Raw genomic sequence first — 18,861 nt, 5'->3', positions numbered from 1 at the left:
TAGCCAAAAAACAAAGGCAAAAAATCCACTCCCACCCATTCCATCCCCATCCATCCCTCTTATCTTGGCACCTTCTGGATGATGGGTCATCCCTGCACCTCACCCACTGCCCTGGGTCAGAAGCAGTGTCGCAAGACACAGCACATCCACAGCAAGGCCACTTCATTAAGTTGGTGACCCCCCTCTCTGTCCCCTCATGTATAAAAGGTGAAGATGAGGAGAAATCCCTTCGAGCTGCATCAATTTTATCTTTCACATCCCCTATACCCTACTCACTCCCCCTCATGCATTATAGCATCATCCATACACAACTATTCTCCATTCACCCCTATCTTCTGTCCTCTCCCATACTTCCTCAACAGACAATCCCCTCCTTGCCAATACCTCTTTTACCCCATCCATCCATCTCATCCTAGGATGCCCTGGGTCAGAAGTAGTAAAGCAAGACAGCACATCCAAAACAAGGCCACTTCATTAAATCAGTGAACCCCCTCTCCGTCCCCTTGTGTATAAAATAAGACAAGAAATCCCTTCCAGCTGCGTCAATTTATTTTTCACACACACTCCCTCACCCCCCAACCACTCCCCTTCATGCATTACAGCATCATCCATACACAACCATTCTCCATTCACACCTACCTTCTGTCGTCTCCCATCCTTCCTCAACAGATAATCCCCTCCTTTCCAATGCCCCTTTTACCCCCATCCATCTATCTCATCCTAGGTCGCCCCTTCATGCTCATTCCTTCCACACCTCTTTTACCAGTCTTTCTTCATTCATTCTTTCCATGTGTCCTAACCATCCTAATACTCTTTCATCAACACTATCTCCCAACTCCCTTTCCATCGCCGATCTCCTCCTCCCCTCCTCATTTATTTATCTAGCTTAGTTACCCCTATCATACTTCTCAGGCACCTCGTCTCAAACATTTTCAAACTCCTCCTATCTTATGTTCCATGTTTCTGCCCTCTACAGTGCTGTCAGCACAATCACTCCTTCATACAATCTCCTCTTAGCATCCATTCCCAAATGTCTATTTCTCATTACATTTTTTAATCCCCCAAGGCATTTACTTGGTTCTCTTAATCTACATTCTACCTCCACCTCCACTTGTCCCTTTCCCACCACATTCGCACCCAATTATCTAAAACTATTCACTTCCTCCAGTTGTTCTCCCTTAATAATCATTTCCAATCTGCTGTCATTTTCTCCCCTTGTACATCTCATCACCTTATGTTTACCCACATTTATCTTCAATTTCCTTCTTTCACACACTCTACCAAACTCTATCACTAACTTCCTCAATCCCTCTTCTAATCCTGCTACAAGTGCAGTGTTGTTAGCAAACAACAACTAGCTTACTCCCATCTCTAATCCCAGACCCACTACCCTTGCATTTATCTCTCACACCACCTCATCCATATATAAATTGAACAGCCAAGGCGACATAACACTTACAAAGGAGGAAGCCAAAGCAAAGGCATCTCGCCCACTGCCCTAGGTCAGAGGCAGTGTCACAAGACATAGCACATTCTACCCATTTCATCCCCACATACTCCACTACCATTTACCTGTGCATCAACTTCTTCAATTGTAGTTCCAAAGTCAGCTTTGGATAATGCTGCTTCCTGAGCACTGCTACTGGTATCCAGCTGTTTGGCATCACGCAGGAAGAACTGCAGATCTATCAACTGGTCAAGATAAACCTTCTTGTGCTGCCATGCTGCATGGAGCTGACTACGCTCTTCTAGGACCTTAGTAAAAGAAGAAAGAAAAAGAAAATAATTACCATAACAATAATAATAATAATAATAATAAAATAAAAATAACATATATACCAAGGCTTTTCCCCCCTTACAAAAAAAAAAAAAAACCTTAATACCGATTAAATATTTTACATCAACTTTAATTTACAAGGAAGAGAGGGAAGAGACAGGGAATATCCTAATCATACCATTTAACTCTTCTGTAATAAAAATTGTAATAAATTAATAACATACAACTAGTATCTTGGATCTGGTCCCAAGACCTGCACCAACACGTGTTGATGTGTTGATGGGCTTTAAAGAAAGGTACTGGGGAGAGGATTCTCTCTGATATCCACAAACAATTCAGGCTATTGCGACACTAATACACTAGCCCAAAGGAGTAGAGATAAAAACAATTATCCTCAGAAACATTCTTGCAAGGTGTCCTACTACCAAATATGATGGGAATACTGTTTTATGTATTGGACATTTCTTATTCTTACCTTATTTACTCTGTCCTCAACTTCTGAACTTGCGTAATGTTTCGTGTTCATCATGTGTCTACCTGCCTCAACCACTTTACTAAACGTGTCCTCTCTGGCCTCGATTTCTGCCTTGATCCTTTCATGTTCAGTCTTCAAAGCTTGGGCACTTGCAGCATCTCGCACCTTTTCTTGGGTTTTCATTGTTGCACGGAGATCACTTGACCAATTGATGAGATCGCGTGCCTATTGGATAAAAACAAAAATCCAGTTTTAATTAATTTACATTAGATATATATCATTATATTCTAATCTAGGGTAGATGAGGTTTTCTACAAGTTTTTTATCCATGTAGTGAATAGCTACATTATGCATTGGTTGGTATCGTACGATCTTACTATGCGAGCATTCCATTTCTACATATATACATATACCAAAGGTTTTTTCCCCCCTTACAAAGGAGGTAGCCAAAAAACAAAGGCATAAAATCCACTTCCACCCATTCCATCCCCACACTCCACCCCCATCCATCCCCCTCCCTCCCTCCCTCTTTTCTTGGCTACTCCTGGATGACAGGTCATCCCTGCATTTCTCCCACTGCCCTGGGTTAGAAGCAGTGTCACAAGAGACACCACATCCACAGCAAGGCCGCTTCATTAAATCGGTGACGCCCCCTCTCCGTCCCCTCATGCAGAAAAGGAGAAAACGGGGAGAAATCCTTTCGGGCTGCATCGATTTATTTTTCATACATGCTAACTCACTCCCATCCCCCATCCACTCCCCCCTCATGCATCACAGCATCATCCATACAGAACCATTCTCCATTCACCCCTATCTTATGTCCTCTCCCATTCTTCCTTAACATTTCTACCTCTAAGAATGCAAATAGTATTCTAAAAGTGATTCTGTATTAATAATCAGTGTGGAAGGCCTAATCAAGACTACCTTAACCCCTTTAACATGAAACCTTGCCCTAGAGAGAAAAATAAAATTTATAACACATTATTGTGCATGATATGTATATCCATGAAGAGCTAAAATAAGAGGGAAACAAGGGGGGTGGATGGGAGTGGAATGGGTGGAGCAGGTCCTGCCTTTAACTTGGATCATTCCATTACATGGGGGGAAGATCCCTGGGTGTATTTACCTAGTATCTTATGGGAAGGGGAGCTATGCTTATGGCGAGATAACGAGATGGGACACCACATCTAATTGGCTCTTAAATTCTTGTATTGTTTTTGCACACACTATTGTTTCATCTAGTATGTTCCATACATCCACCACTCTGTGGGGAAAGCTGTTTTTTTCAGTTCTCTTCTTTAACTGTCCTTTTTGAGTTTCCTTCCATGTCATCTTGTGTGTGTGTGTGTGTGTGTGTGTGTGTGTGTGTGTGTGTGTGTGTGTGTGTGTGTGTGTGTGTGTGTGTGTGTGTGTGTGTATTTACCTAGTTGTATTTTACGGGAAGGGGAGCTATGCTCGTGGGGTCCCGTCTTCATATCTCATTTTATCTAAACTATTTTTAAATTCATGTATTGTTTTTGCACACACCACTTTCTCATCTAACTTGTTCCAACTGTCTATTACTCTGTGACGAAAGCTGTTCTTTTTCAAATATCTTCTATAGCTGTCTTTTATTATTTTCTTTCCGTGTCCTCTTGTATTTCTGTCATCCCATTTTATCAGATTCTCTCTATCAGTAATTTCTATGCCTTTCATGATTCTGTAAATAGCTATCAAATCTCCTCTCTCTTCTTTGCTCTAGTGTCTGTAGTTCAAGTTTTTCTAGTCTCTCTTCATATGATAGTTTTGAGAGTGTTGGTGCCAATTTTGTAATTGCTCTTTGTATTCTTTCAAGTTTTTTTTATACATTTTTTTGTACTTGGTGACCATATCGTTGCTGCATATTCCAATCTTGGTCTTATCAGGGTGATTAGGATTTTCTTCACCATTTCTTCATCCATGTATGTAAATGCCACTTTGATTGTTCTTATTAAATTATAAGTTTCTCCAAAAATCTTATTTATATGTTTCTCAGGTGACGTATTATTCATAACAATGACTCCCAGGTCCTTCTCATTTTCTACTTTTTTTATTTCTTCTTCTCCCAATCTATATGCTCCTGTTATTCTGTTTTTGCTTTTTCCAAATTCCATTATACTACACTTTTTTGTATTGAACTCCATCTCCCACTTCCTACTCCATTCCTGTACTTTATTTAGATCTCTCTGTAGTGATTCACAATCTTCTTCAGTTTTCACTCTTTTCAGTAGTTTTGCATCATCTGCAAAGAAGCTCATATAGCTTTCAATTCCTTCATCCTTATCATTAATATATATAGCAAACATTATTGGGGCCAGAACTGTTCCCTGCGGAACACCGCTTATTACTTCATCCCATTTTGAGTGCTGGTCTCTTATCACTACTCTCATTTTTCTTTCTTGCAAAAAGTCTTCCATCCAATTTAGTAGTTTGCCCTGTATTCCTCCTTCAGTTTCTAATTTCTTAAGCAACTTCTTATGTGGTACTTTGTCAAAAGCTTTTTTTAGGTCTAGAAATGCACAGTCCGCCCATCCATCTTTCTTGTATTATATCTATTAGCCTTGAATAGAAACATATTAAATTGGTGACGCATGATCGTCCTTGTCTGAATCCAAATTGCCTTGGATTTAACACTTTTTTTCTAAATATTTTACCCATCTACTTTTGATAATTCTTTCACAAATTTTTGCTATTGTACTTGTTAGAGAGACTGGTCTATAGTTGGTAGGTTCTTCTTTATTTCCTCCTTTATATATAGGTACTATATTTGCTTTTTTCCAATCTTCTGGAACTTTTCCTTCTTTCAAGGAACTGTTTAGTATGCTATGTATTTTGTCTGCCAGTTCATTCCTGCATTCTTTCAGTATCCAATTTGCTATTTCATCTGGTCCATGCGATTTTCTGACATCAAGATTACTCAAGTGTGTTAATATTTCATTCTTTGTTACTTCTATTTCTTCCATAGGGGGGACTTTCTCTTTCCATTCGTTCTCTTCAGGTTGTATGTTCTCCCTTGTAAACACTGATTTAAAATGTTTGTTCATAATTTCCGCCATTTCCATTTCCTCAGTGTATTCAACTCCCTCTTGTCTTAATTTCTCCAAGTCTTGTTTGTTTTTCAGTTTATTGTTTACAAATCTGTAGAATAGTTTTGGTTGATCTTTACACTTTTCTATGACATCTTTTTCATATTTTCTCTTTTCCTCTGCACGTTTGTACATATTCATTTCTATAACCGGTATATATTTTCCATTTTTCAGGTCTTCTGTCTTTTTTCCATCTGGTCCAGGCTTTGTCTCTTTTGTCTTTTAACTCCCTACAACTTTTGTTGTACCAGCATTTTACATATTCTTTTTCTTGTGTTTGTCTTGGGACATACTTTTCCACTCCTTTTTTGTAAATTTTTGTCAAAATATTCCATCTCTCTTCTACTGTTGTTTCTTCTTTGTATATTTCTTCCCAGTTTTCCTTTTGAAAGAATTCTCTTATTTTATCAAAGTTTGTTTTTTCATACATCATTCTTCCTTTTGTATATTGTTCATTTCTTTTCATATAATTTTCATTAAGTTCCAGTTCAATCAATATGTGGTCACTTTTACTTATTGGTGTTTTATATTCAATTTTGTCCACTATTCTAGGTTCAGATGTAATTATTAGGTCTAGTCTCGATGGCTCTTCTTCATTTCTATACCTAGTGTTCTCCTGTATCCATTGTGTCATTGTATGGTCAGTAACCATCTCAAGTAGAGCGTTTCCCCATGAGCCGTCTCCACCCTTTACTGTCATTTCTTCCCAGCAGATTTCTTTGCAATTAAAGTCGCCCATCATAACTATTCCTCCTCCCTCTTCCATTATCTTGTTTAATGCTATCTTTGTGTCCTCTAACATACTTTTGTGTTCACTCTCTTCCCATGAGGCTGTTTTCGGGGGCACATAATTTATCACAAACTTTCTGCTCTTATCTCTGTCTTCTACTTCCATCATTATCAACTCTACTGTATTCTTTCCATATGTGACACACTTCACGTTTATATCCTTCTTAGTCAGGAACATAACTCCACCCCCTTCCTTTTTCACTCTGTTTCTAATCCAATAATTATATGCATCATGTCCTACACTGTTGGGTGGTAGTGGACCTTTTAATTTTGTTTCTACAATTCCCATTATGTATGGTTCTTTTTCCTTCAAATAATCATTCAGCTCATTCAATCCTGTTATTAATCCATCTATATTTGTGTAAGACACTCTTAATTTTCTGCCACTTCCATTGTGTTCTCTGTTTCCCTTTTGTTTTTCTCTTGTATGTCGACTTTCTTTAGTTTCATATTCACTACTCTCCAATAGAATCTCTCTTTTTCTGACTCCGTTTTTTTCCTTAGCTTCAAGTCTTTTCTGTTTTTCTTCCTCTCTTTCCTCTTTATTCATTTCCCTTTTTATCCATACCTTTGTATATTGTTCACTTGTTGCTAGTTTCCCTGTTTTGGATAATATATTCTCTGCCGTCGTTTGTGACTTGAATTTAATCTTAATTGGTCTGGTCTTATCTGTGCTATACTTTCCGAGTCTAAATTTCTCTTCGATTTGCTTCCCTGTATTATATTTAGTAGTCTTCGATAAAAACAGATCAAATTTGTGGTACTTTATCTTCCCCGTCTAAATCCAAATTGTCTCAGGTTTAGCATATTGTTCTCCTCCAGATGTTTTATCCATCTACTTTTTATAACTTTTTCACAAATTTTTGCTACTGTGCTTATAAGGGAGATTGTCTGTAATTTTTGGGTCTTCCTTGTTTCCTCCTTTATATACTGGTACTATATCATCATTTTTCCAGTATTCTGCTATTTTTCCTTCTTTGAGCGAGCAATTTATATATTTTGTCTATTAGTTCTTCTATACATTCTTTTAATATCCAGATTGCAATTCCATCCAGGCTGTGCAATTTCCTGATCACAAGGTTCCATATTTCTTTCCTTGTTATTATTTCCCTCATTGGGGGGGTGGGGGGATTCTTACTTCTCTTCCTTCATCCCGATGTTGTACATTTTCTCTAGTGGATACAGACTTGAAGTGTTTGCTCATGACTTCAGCCATTTCTGTATCTTCTGTGTATTCAATATTCCCTTGGCATAGTTTCACTATTTCCTGTTCATTTTTTAAATTTAACATTCACATATCTAGAGAATAGTTTTGGCTGATCCATTTTTCAATTATGTATTTTCATTGTTTCTTTTTTCTTCCCTGCATATTTTTAAGTATTCATTCCTTTGATTAATATATGTTTGCCACTTTCTAGGTTCCCCCCCTCTTTTTCAATCTTTGTCACTTCTATGTTTTGCTTCACTGCACCTTCTGTTAAACTAGCATTTAATATACACCTTTTCCTGTTTTTGCTTTGGGACATATTCATCCAATCCTTTATAGATTTCCATCAGAATCATCCATTTTTCTTCAATTGTGTTTGATTGTAGAATTTTTCTGAGTTCCCTTTAAGAAAACATTTCCCATTTCTCAAAGTCTGTTTTACTATACATCAATCTCCCTTTTCTGTATTTTTCATTTCTCTTTATATTTCCTCCTTTAGTTCTAACTTGCTGGCTGAGCGGGTTAGGGAGTCATTACTTACGGCGAAGCTCGAGGGGATGGCGGTTTGAACCCTGCCTCTGGCGAAGTTGAACCAAGGGCATGGTTCATTAAATTCCAAGCTACAATGCCCTCTGTGAGGGGCACCATCCTATCCTTCTGATAGGGAGGAATTTGTGACATTAAACCATAAAACAAAACAAAGTTCAAACTCAAGTAATATGTGGTCACTTTGCAATTGGTGTCTTTTATTCAATTTTGTCCACAATTTCAGGTTCTGACATAAACAATAGACTAGTTTCAACGGTTCTTCATCATTTCTATATCTAGTGGGGGGGTTTTACCCATTGTGTCATGGTATGTTCTCTAGTCATGTCAGGTAATACATTTACCATTTACCCTTCTCCATTCGCATTCATTTTTTGCCATCACCCTCCCTTACTCAAAAGGCATTCCTCTTGCACCCAATGCCCCATTCACTCTATCCATCCCTTAAGTTCACTCTATCCATTTCGGCTTTCAACAATTTCCTAGTCTTTCCTTACTAATATTTTCCATATATTCAAAATATTTCAGCTCTATCTGATAAATCCTATCTGCCTGCTCTTTCTACCTTTAAACATACATATACCAAGGCTTTTTTCCCCTTACAAGGGAGGTAGTCAAAAAGGAAAAGGCATAAAATCATTCCCACACATTCCATCCCTGAATACACTCCACACCCCTCCACCCTCCCTCTTATCTTAGCACCTCCTGGATGATGGGTCATCCCTGCACCTTGTCCACTGCCATGGGTCAGAAGCAGTGTTGCAAGACACAGCACATCCACAGCAAGGCTGCTTCATTAAATCGGCGACTCCCCCTCTCCGTCCCCCCATGCATAAAAGGAGAAGATGGGGAGAAATCCCTTCGGGCTGTGTCAAATTTTGCTCACACATACTACCTCATTCTACCTCTATACTTCTGTTAATGCTTGAATGGACTCGGTTACTGAGCAGCAAAATTAAAAATCATTCAAACCTCTCTTACATAATTAATGCATCAGTTTTGTGTCTACTAAAATAAATGTCACCAAACAGATGACTTGATCTCAATGCCATCTGTCTACATACCAAAAGATACCTTCTCCTTTATAAGGAAGGGAGCCATCCAAAGCATGCACCAACCCCCACCCATCTGTTTCCCTTATATCTTAGGTCCTTGTGAATTAAGGAGGTAAACAAAAACTTGTCTTACGTCAGCAAGGAATTTCTGCAAATCAGCTGATGCAAGCAGTTCTTCTTTTCGCTGCGAGGCCCGCTCCTGAAGGGCATTCCAATTTTCGACAACAAGGGTTTGTTGCTCAGCAATATGTTCTGCATTACTTCCTGGGTATGCTGCCTGTAGTCTGGCAGAATCATCAACTAACACCTAAAATTTAATATCAATTTAATCAAAGCCAAATTCTCATCTATGATGCAACAAACAAGAATTAAAATTCATATGTTTTACAGTAATAGTTATCAACTACTAAACCAAATTACAAAATACAAGGTATATTCCATTTATATTTCATATATTAGTGACAATGACAAATCACTAAAATTACATTATCTATGTATATAATATATATGTGTATGTACAAAATAAATAACACCCCATTCATAAAAAAAAAAACTAGTTACATATATTGAAAGCAATCAAAATGTGCATCAATCAAACCTGTAACTGAGCTTCTAAAGCCACTAGGTCATTTTCAAAGCCTTCATGCTTGCGTAAAAGGGACTGAACCGAATGCAAATCTCGTCCCAAATCATCTGATATTGACTTGTACTTCTCCTGAATTCTTGCTAAAGCTTCAGCTACATCACGATTAAAGCGATGAATTTCACCAGCAGCTTCTAACTTCTGATCCCGAGATTCAATACTTTCAAGTAGATTAGTCCAAGCAGCCCTGTTGAGAAAAAGCAAGTAAAAACTTTGTTCTACAAATTCCAAAATGACAAAATTTTAACGATTATATTTCTCATGAAATATGATTACATTTTCTTTCCAACTACAATATTTGGGATCACTCAACATAAAACTTCATATGCCCTGCAAAATGTGGGTTGGGCTAATTCTTCAACCTTTAATGGGCCTACACTGCTATCCAATTACATTCCCATATCCAATTGCAACTGCAGGAAATATGAGGGAAATACAGACGCTCCTCAACTTACGTTTTAGTTACGTTCCGAACGGCCGAACGTAAGTTGAAAATGAACGTAAGTTGTTACTGTACTATACATCCGTAAATTCTATTACCGTATCTTATAAAACACCCCTAAATCATTAATTATACACATAACATTGTAAAATAATAACATTAATTTCAAATAAATTAAATTCAAGCAACATATATTGAGATGGTGGAGGAGGAGGAGGAGGAGGCGAGGCACGTTCAGTCTGTCGTTTGTGCCATGTAAACAATGGACGCAGCGTCATGCGTAAGTATCGTTTGAACTACGGAAAGCGCGCTAAACTAAATAATTCACTCAATTTTTTTTTTTTTTTTTTTTTTTTTTTTAACAGTCAGTTCAAACGTAAAATCGAAAAAACGTAAAACGAATGAACGTAAGTAGAGGAGCGTCTGTAATAAAAACGAGCCTTTATTCCACTACTCAGAATCCCAAACATGCAGAAATCAGCTGAGAGGGGAAAGTGCTACAATGAATCCTTGGCAATGTGATCCTCAATGCTCTACCAAAAATGCAACTTTATATGTCTATAATATGTAACTACATACAGTTTGGCAGAGTAGGTGATCAAAAAACTATGAATGAATGACGGCAAAAAGTATGAGGAATAAGCAATGAAGATGGTGGTTGGATGCGAGTGTATTCACCTAACTGTGGTATATAGGATACCCCTTCTGGGGCATTGGTTGCATGTTCCTATGTGGTTAAAAGCTAAATCCATGCAGCTGATACCCTAGGGTCTACATGGGGTGCCCTACGGACAAGAGCCACACATTTTATCTGTGATAGAGGAAATCTCTATTCACTAAGAAATTATGCTACTTTATCATACTGTGACTGTCACTCCATTATGCTGTTCCCCCACTTTTAATACTGTACTGTATCATTTCTCTGAATTTTCATTTCCTTTTTTGCCGAACCCTGTGGTAGGGGAGAAAGAATACTGCCACCAAGTTCTCCCACTCGAGTCGTAAAAAAAAAGCAATGACATGTGGGTCTGGGAGTTTTCCAGCCAGAACCCCAAGGTTTGGGTCTTTTAATGTGCAAGGATGTGGTAGACAAGAGTAAAAGGGATGATATACGCAGTACCCGGTATGTTTGTGTTCAAGAAAGTGAGTACTGAAATGAATTGATTCGCTGCAGACATCTGAACAGGGTTTGGGAATAGAGTCAGAAGTGGGAAGTGGACTTCAACTTTAAGAAATGTAGCATAATGGAATTTGATAAAATCAGTCAGAAGTGTTGAAATGGAGGAAGAGGAAGAAGAGGAGGAAGAAGAGGAGGAAGAAGAGGAGGAAGAAGAAGAAGAAGAAGAGGAGGAAGAAGAGGAGGAAGAAGAGGAGGAAGAAGAAGAAGAAGAAGAGGAGGAAGAAGAAGAAGAAGAAGAAGAAGAAGAGGAAGAGGAAGAGGAAGAGGAAGAAGAAGAAGAAGAAGAAGAAGAAGAAGAAGGGGAGAAAAAAGGGATATCAAGACAATATAAAATTGGTACAAAGGAAGTAAAGAAAGTGGGATCTGAAAAAGCCCTGGGAGTAATCATCACAAAGTAAATGTCCCCTGATAAACAGATAAACAAAATTGTCAGAGAAACCTACAACTTGCTAAGATTAATAAAGGTGGTTCTTTACTTCGATGAAGAAATGGTAAAGAAAATACTAGTCACACAAATAAGGCCAAAATTGGAGTATGCAGTGACACTATGGTCACCCAGTATTAAAAAGAATATAAGGAAAATTGAGAGAATCCAGAGAGCAACTATGAAGATGGCCCTAATATTATCAAAACTGTCATATGAAGAGAGATCATCAAAAACTAGAATTGCTGACTCTGGAACATAGGTGAGAAAGAGGTGACTTGTTGACCATCTACAGAATTATGAGAGGAATGGAAGTCCTTGATAGAGAAGACTTACTAAAGTGGGATAAGAGAAATACAAGGGGACATTGAAGGACGCTCAAAAAAGACAGTTATAGAAGAAACCTGAAAAAGAACAGATTTCACCACAGAGAGGTGGATGTATGGAGTAAACTAGATAAAACAATAGTGTGTGTAAAAACAATCCACGAATTTAGGAGCAAATTAGACATGGTGGGATACAGAGACAGGACACCACATGTGCAGCTCCCTTTCCCCTAAGATACAAATAGACAAGTACATGATACTGGTCTGCGCAACCCCTACCTTTCCTAAACCCACACAGTTTCTCACCAATTACTCCCTCTCTTCCTCTCCTAATCCTCTCAATCAAAACCCTCCCATAAGCCTTTCCAACTAAACTTAAACTCCCTCTGAAACTCCTATATTCACACTTGTCCCCTTTTCCTTTGTAAAGTGGAACTACACAGGCACTCCTCCATTTCTCCAGTACTCTACCTCTTTTGAATAAATATTAAACAACCTAACCAGCCAGTCCACCATCACTGTACCTCCCTTTTTTAGACATTCTGCATGACATCCATCTAACCCATATGTCTTACCTGCTCTCATCTTAACAACTGCCTTCACCTCATCTTTCCTTGTTTCTCCTCCATTTTCCTAAATCATCACTCATTTTTTTAGTGCTTCCCACTGCAACTACCTTTCCCTCCCTAGCCTCCTTCAAATTTAGCAACTCCCTAAACAATTCTGCCCCTCTTCCTATTACTGCCATCTCTTCCATTATAATCTCTCCCTCTGCACCTTTTACCTTTTCTTCTCTACGTGATTCGCCTCTTCTTCCTCTCTCAATTTCTCCCCAGAATATCTTTTTATTACTTTCAAAATTTTGTTGTACTCTAACCCCATTTCACATCTCTCCTATTTGCCTCCTTTATCTTATGCTTTACTTCTCTTCTCTTTTCTTTGTATCTCATATGATTCTCACATCCTATTTTGTAAATCTGTGAATGCTTGCTTCTTTTCCTCTACAACCTTCTTTGTTTCATCATCCCACCACTCACTACCCTCCCTTGTATTTCCTTCCATCCTCCTTGTCCACAGACCATCTTTGCACACCTTACAACTCCCTCCCACTCCTCTCTCAGCTTCTTCTTGTTATCCTTCTCTTTTTCTTTCTCATTTAAGCAGTTTACATTAATCACCTCCCTACCTTCTGTCCTCTTCCTCTTTCTCCTATCTCCTCCACTCTCAACTTACCTTCCACCAAAAAAATATCTGATATTCCCCCACTCTCTCCCCTTTGAACATGTACATCTTTAACTCTTCCTACTATTCTCCTGGATACCACTATGTAGTCCATTAATGGCCTATCTACCATCCTTCCATCCACCACCCTCAACCACATGTACTTATACTTGACATTTTTCCTAAACACTATATTTGCTATCATCAACTGTCTTTCGAGACATCTCCACCCTCAACTCTTCACTACCACTACATTGACTGCTCCCTAATAACTGTATGCACTCATTTAAATCTATCCAAAAATCATCCATTTCCTCTACAATCTTCTCACTAGCCGGTCCATACACACTTACAAAAACCCACACCTCCCTACCCAGTTTCACCTTCATCCACATTAACCTTGAAGAAACCTTCCTCTCCATCACACTTTTACCTATGTCTTCACTTACTAGTATAACCACCCCTTCTCTCCCTCATCCTCTCTTCACTCCTGATACCCAACTACACTCCTAAACTCAAAGTTGCCCCTCCCTTTCAACTTAGTTTCACTCAATGCTAACAAATCCTTCTTCTCATACTGCCTATCTCTTCCCTTTTACTTACACCTGTACCACATCCACACCCATTAAATACCCAAACCTTAGGGTTCTGGTTGGAAAACTCCTCCCAGGCCCTCTTATGCCTTTTTTTTTTCTTTTTTTTCTTTTTTATGTCCCCATTAGGACTACAGGGATGATGCCTAGTCCTTACATTAAACTGCTTAAATAAAAAGGAAAAGGAGTGCAAGAAGGGTGGGAGTGAAAGAGTACAACTAGGAGTGGAGAATGAATGGTGATGTTTCAATGAGGGATTCACAAGGTGTGCAAAGTTGGTGTGGAACGGGGATGGGAGGAAATAAATGGAAGGGTTGAAAGTGGTGGGATGAGGAAGCAAAGAAGGATGAAGAAGAAAAGAAACAAGCATTCATATATTGGTTACAAAATATGATTAATCATAAGAGTGGTACAAAGAAAAGAGAAGTAAAGCATGAGACAACGGAGGCAATGAGGAGAGCTGATGTGATATGGGGTATGAATATGACAAGATTTTGAAAGTAATAAAAATATGTTTTTTAAGGAAATTAAGAGATAAATAGGACAAATCAAATAGAGAAAAAAAGTTAAAAACTGCAGATGGACAGATAATGGAAGAAAGAGCAGTAAGACGAACATGGGCAGATTATTTTAGGGAGCTGCTAAATGTGGAGGATAGAGAGGGAACAGTAATTGCAGTGGGAAACTAAGAAAATGACAGTGATGAATGAAGAAAATGGAGAAATAAGGAAAGATGAAGAGAAAGCACTTATTAAAATGAGAGCAGGCAAGGCACCTGGTCTGGATGGGTGTCATGAAAAAAAAAAAAAAAAAAAGTGATGGATTGCCTGATGAGTTAGTTTAAGGTTTGTCTAAAAGAGGGTATAGTGCCAGAGGACTGGAGGAGTGAATGTATAGCTCCTCTTTACAAGGTAAAAGTGGACAAGTATGAGTGTAGTAGTTTCAAAGGGATCAGTTTGTTGAGTGTAGTTGGGATGACTTATAGGAAGGTTTTGATTGAGAAGATAAGGAGAGAAAAAGGGGGGTAATTGATGAGGAACTGTGTGGACTTAGGACAGGTAGGGGATGCGTGGATCAGATTCTTGTATTTCCCTAGTTGTATTACAGTATATGGGAAGAGGAGCTATGCTCATGAGACCTGTTTTTATATTTCTCAAGATCAAGTTTGTTCTTAAATTTTTGTATTGTGTTTGCACACACTATTTCTTCATCCAATTTATTCCATATATCTATCACTCTGTGTGGGAAGCTGTTCTTTTTCAGGTCTCTTCTGTAGTTATCCTTTTTGAGTTTCATTGCATGTCCTCTTGTTTTACTTGTCTCACTTTAACAAGTCCTCTCTATCAAGGCATTCTTTTCCTTTCATAATTCTGTAGATGGTTAGTAGGTCCCCTCATTCTCTTCTTTGTTCTAGGGTTGGCAATTCCAGTTCGGCCAGTCTTTGTTCAGGTGTCAGGTTTGCAAGTGTTGGGACCATCTTTGTCGTTGCTCTTTGTATTCTTTCTACTTTTCTTATATTCTTTTTTTTTTTTATACTGGGTGACCATATCAGCGCTGCATATTCCAGTTTTGGCCTTATCAGTGTTTGTGATATTTTCTTGATCATTTCCTTATCCAGGTATTCAAAGACCACCTTAATTGATCAACAAATTGCATGTTTCTTCAACTATTTTATTTCTATATTTATCTGGCGACGTCTTTGGTGATGATTATTCCTAAGTCCCTTTCAGAATTTACTTTCTTTACTTCTTTTCCACCAATTTTATACTGTCCTGATATTCTCTTCTTGTTTTTTCCAAATTAAATTATACTGCATTTCTTGATGTTAAATTCTACCTCCCACCTCTTGCTCCACTCTGAGACTTTGTTCAGATCACTCTGAAATGAGTCGCAGTCTATTTCAGAGTTTCTTTAATAATTCTGCATCATCTGTAAAGCAGTTCATGTAACTTTCAATGTCTTCATCCATGTCATTTACATATAAAGCAAACATTATCAGAGCTAGTACTGATCCCTGTGGGATGCCACTACTCATTTCTTCCCATTTTGAATATTTGTCTCTGAGGACCACTCATTTTTCTTCCATGTAGGAAGTCCTCCATCCAATTCAATAGTTTTCCATGTATGCCTCCCATTCTTTCCAGTTTATATAACAATTTTCTGTATGGTACCTTATCAAATGCCTTTTGTAAGTCCAGGAATGCACAGTCTGCCCAGCCATCCCTTTCTTGCAACATTTCTATCAATCTTGAATAGAAACAAATTAAATTAGTGGTACATGATCTTCCTTTTCTGAATACAAATTGCCTCGGGTTCTGTATATTATTCTCCTCCAAATATTTTATCCATCTATCTTTGACAATTCTCTCACAAATTTTAACTATTGTACTTGTTAGGGACACCGGTCTATATTTGTTGGGTTTTCTTTATTTCCCCCTTTATATATTGGCACTATATTGGCATCTTTCCAGTCTTCCGGTAGTTTTCCTTCTTTGAGTGAGTATTCAATTATTTTGTATATTTTTCCTGTTCGTCAATACATTCCTTCAGTATCCAGTTTGCAATTCCATCCAGGGCATGTGACTTGTTAACATCAAGCTTTAATATTTGATTCCTTATTTCATTCTGAGTAATGTTTAATTTTTTCAATGGAGGAAATCTTACTTCAATTCTTTGATCCCAGTTTTGTAGATTTTTTTTCCTCTTTGGTGAATACAGATTTAAAATGCTTGTTCATAATATCTGCCATTTCTATATCTTCTGTGTATACTCTATTACCTTGATGTAATTTAAGTACCGTATATTTCCGGGTATAAGACGACCTTTGCATAAGACGAGGTACAAAATTAGAGCAAATTTTTATGAATTTATCTCATATCGGTAGTATAAGACGACTGCTAAATTACAAAAGCATCAGTGTATCAAACCTACCGTATAAAAAGAATTGTTTTGATTATGTTTATCAGCTGTTTTTTCCACTTTTTCTCTTTTCTTTCTCATTACTTATCTGTATCCTTATACCAGATAAATTACTTACTGTATCCTTATAGATAAAATCTTACTGTATCCTTATAGATAAAATAAGGTGAAAAAGGATTTGGGAGATAGGGTTGATGAAAGAATATTAGGATGGTTTGGACACATGGAAAGAATGAGTGAAGAAAGACTAGTAAAAGAGGTATGGAAGGCAGATGTGGAGGGAGTGAACATGAGGGGACGTCCTAGGATGAGGTGGATGGATGGGGTGAAGGGGGCTTTGGGGAAGAGGGGAATGTCTGTTGAGGAAGGAAGGGAGAGGACGGAAGACAGAGGTGAGTGGAGAATGGTTGTATATGGATGATGTTGTGACTGCATGAGGAGGAATGGGCGGGGAAGTAGGGGGTGGGGTAGTATGTGTGAGTAAATTTTGACGCAGCCCGAAGGGATTTCTCCCCGTCCTCGCCTTATATGCAAAGGGGGACGGAGAGGGGGGGTTGCCGATAAATGAAGCGGCCTCGCTGTGGATGTACTGTGTCTTGCGACACTGCTTCTGACCCAGGGCGGTGGGCAGGGTGCAGGGATGACCCGTCATCCAGGAGGTGCTCAGATGAGAGGAAGGGTGGGAGGGGTGTGGAGTGTATTTAGGGATGAAATGGGTGGGAGTGTTTTTGTGCCTTTCCCTTTTTGGCTACCTCCCTTGGAAGGGGGAAAAAGCCTTGGTATATGTATGTATGTATGTATGTATCCTTATAGATGCTAAGAGGAGACTGTATGAAGGAGTGATTGTGCCAACAGCACTGTATGGGGCAGAAACATGGAACATAAGAGAAGAAGAGAGAAGGAGTTTGAATGTGTTTGAGATGAGGTGTCTGAGGTGTCTGAGATAGAGTGAGAAATGAGGAGGTGAGGAGAAGAACGGGGGTGGAAAAGGAGCTGGGAGATAGGGTTGATGAAAGAATATTAGGATGGTTTGGACACATGGAAAGAATGAGTGAAGAAAGACTAGTAAAAGAGGTGTGGAAGGCAGATGTGGAGGGAGTGAAAATGAGGGGGCATCCTAGGATGAGGTGGATGGATGGGGTGAAGGGGGCTTTGGGGAAGAGGGGAATGTCTGTTGAGGAAGGACGGGAGAGGACAGAAGACAGGGGTGAATGGAGAATGGTTGTATATGGATGATGTTGGGATAGCATGAGGTGGAATGGGCGGGTGGATGGGGGGTGAGGTAGTATGTGAAAGCAAATTTTGACGCAGCCTGAAGGGATTTCTCCCCATCCTCTTATTTTATGCAATGGGGGGACGGAGAGGGGGGGTCGACGATTTAATGAAGCGGCCTTGCTGAGGATGTGCTGTGTCTTGCGACACTGCTTCTGACCCAGGGCAGTGGACAAGGTGCAGGGATGACCCGTCATTCAGGAGGTGCTAAGATAAGAGGGAGGGTGGAGGGGTGTGGAGTGTATTCAGGGATGGAATGGGTGGGAATGATTTTATGCCTTTTTCTTTTTTGGCTACCCCCCTTGTAAGGGGGAAAAAGCCTTGGTATATGTATGTATGTATCCTTATAAATTCAAAATAAATGAAATAACAAAGCAAATCATGTATCATGATTTTCGGAGAACACACGTCAACTAACAAAAATTATTTGTTTACGTTCCTGGTTCAACTACTGTAATATATTTTTTTATTGATAAATAAACGTTTTATGTACTGCAATCCAAAATTGTTATTTTCAGTCTTAAAAATTACTGAAAAGTTAGTGAAAGAAAAAGGTTGTTATGAACACAACCAGTGCTCGATGTTTACATTTTTTTCAGCTGTGTTAAACGAGTTTACATAGAGTAGTTAAAAGTACCATAATTCTATTAATATAGAATTATTCCTCGAATCTATTAACAATTGCCATTTACTTTAACGATATGCCAATAATATACAAGGTAAATAAGGTTTAATTACCTTTATTACCAGTTCTTATAATAATGTGAATCATTTCCTGTGTATCAGTGGTTATCGGCAGGCTAGCCTACCAAGTCACCTCACGTAGAATTCAAGGTCTGAATTTTATACTGGTAGTATAAGACGACCCCCAATTCTAAGGGGTGAATT

The 18,861-nt window shown here is 38.6% G+C and overlaps 1 protein-coding gene across 11 annotated transcripts in view; it reads right to left on the bottom strand.

Annotated features, from left to right (window-relative positions):
• Positions 1-18,861, bottom strand: part of kst (spectrin beta chain, non-erythrocytic 5 kst) — a 377,873-nt gene that overhangs the window by 127,203 nt on the left and 231,809 nt on the right. For all 11 annotated transcript variants that reach the window (XM_076172895.1, XM_076172894.1, XM_076172904.1 and 8 more), the window contains 4 exons: positions 9,552-9,783; positions 9,087-9,260; positions 2,253-2,477; positions 1,573-1,755 (listed from right to left, as the gene is read on the bottom strand). In XM_076172895.1, the coding sequence (XP_076029010.1) occupies positions 1,573-1,755; positions 2,253-2,477; positions 9,087-9,260; positions 9,552-9,783 (814 nt within the window). The remainder of the gene's footprint in view (positions 1-1,572; positions 1,756-2,252; positions 2,478-9,086; positions 9,261-9,551; positions 9,784-18,861) is intronic.

This window comes from Oratosquilla oratoria, chromosome 33 (assembly GCF_046742065.1).
Source record: "Oratosquilla oratoria isolate Oo_2021 chromosome 33, ASM4674206v1, whole genome shotgun sequence".
NCBI lineage: Eukaryota > Metazoa > Arthropoda > Malacostraca > Stomatopoda > Squillidae > Oratosquilla > Oratosquilla oratoria.
The sequence above is the reverse complement of the archived record's forward strand: the minus strand, read 5'-3'. Positions and strand labels throughout refer to the sequence as shown.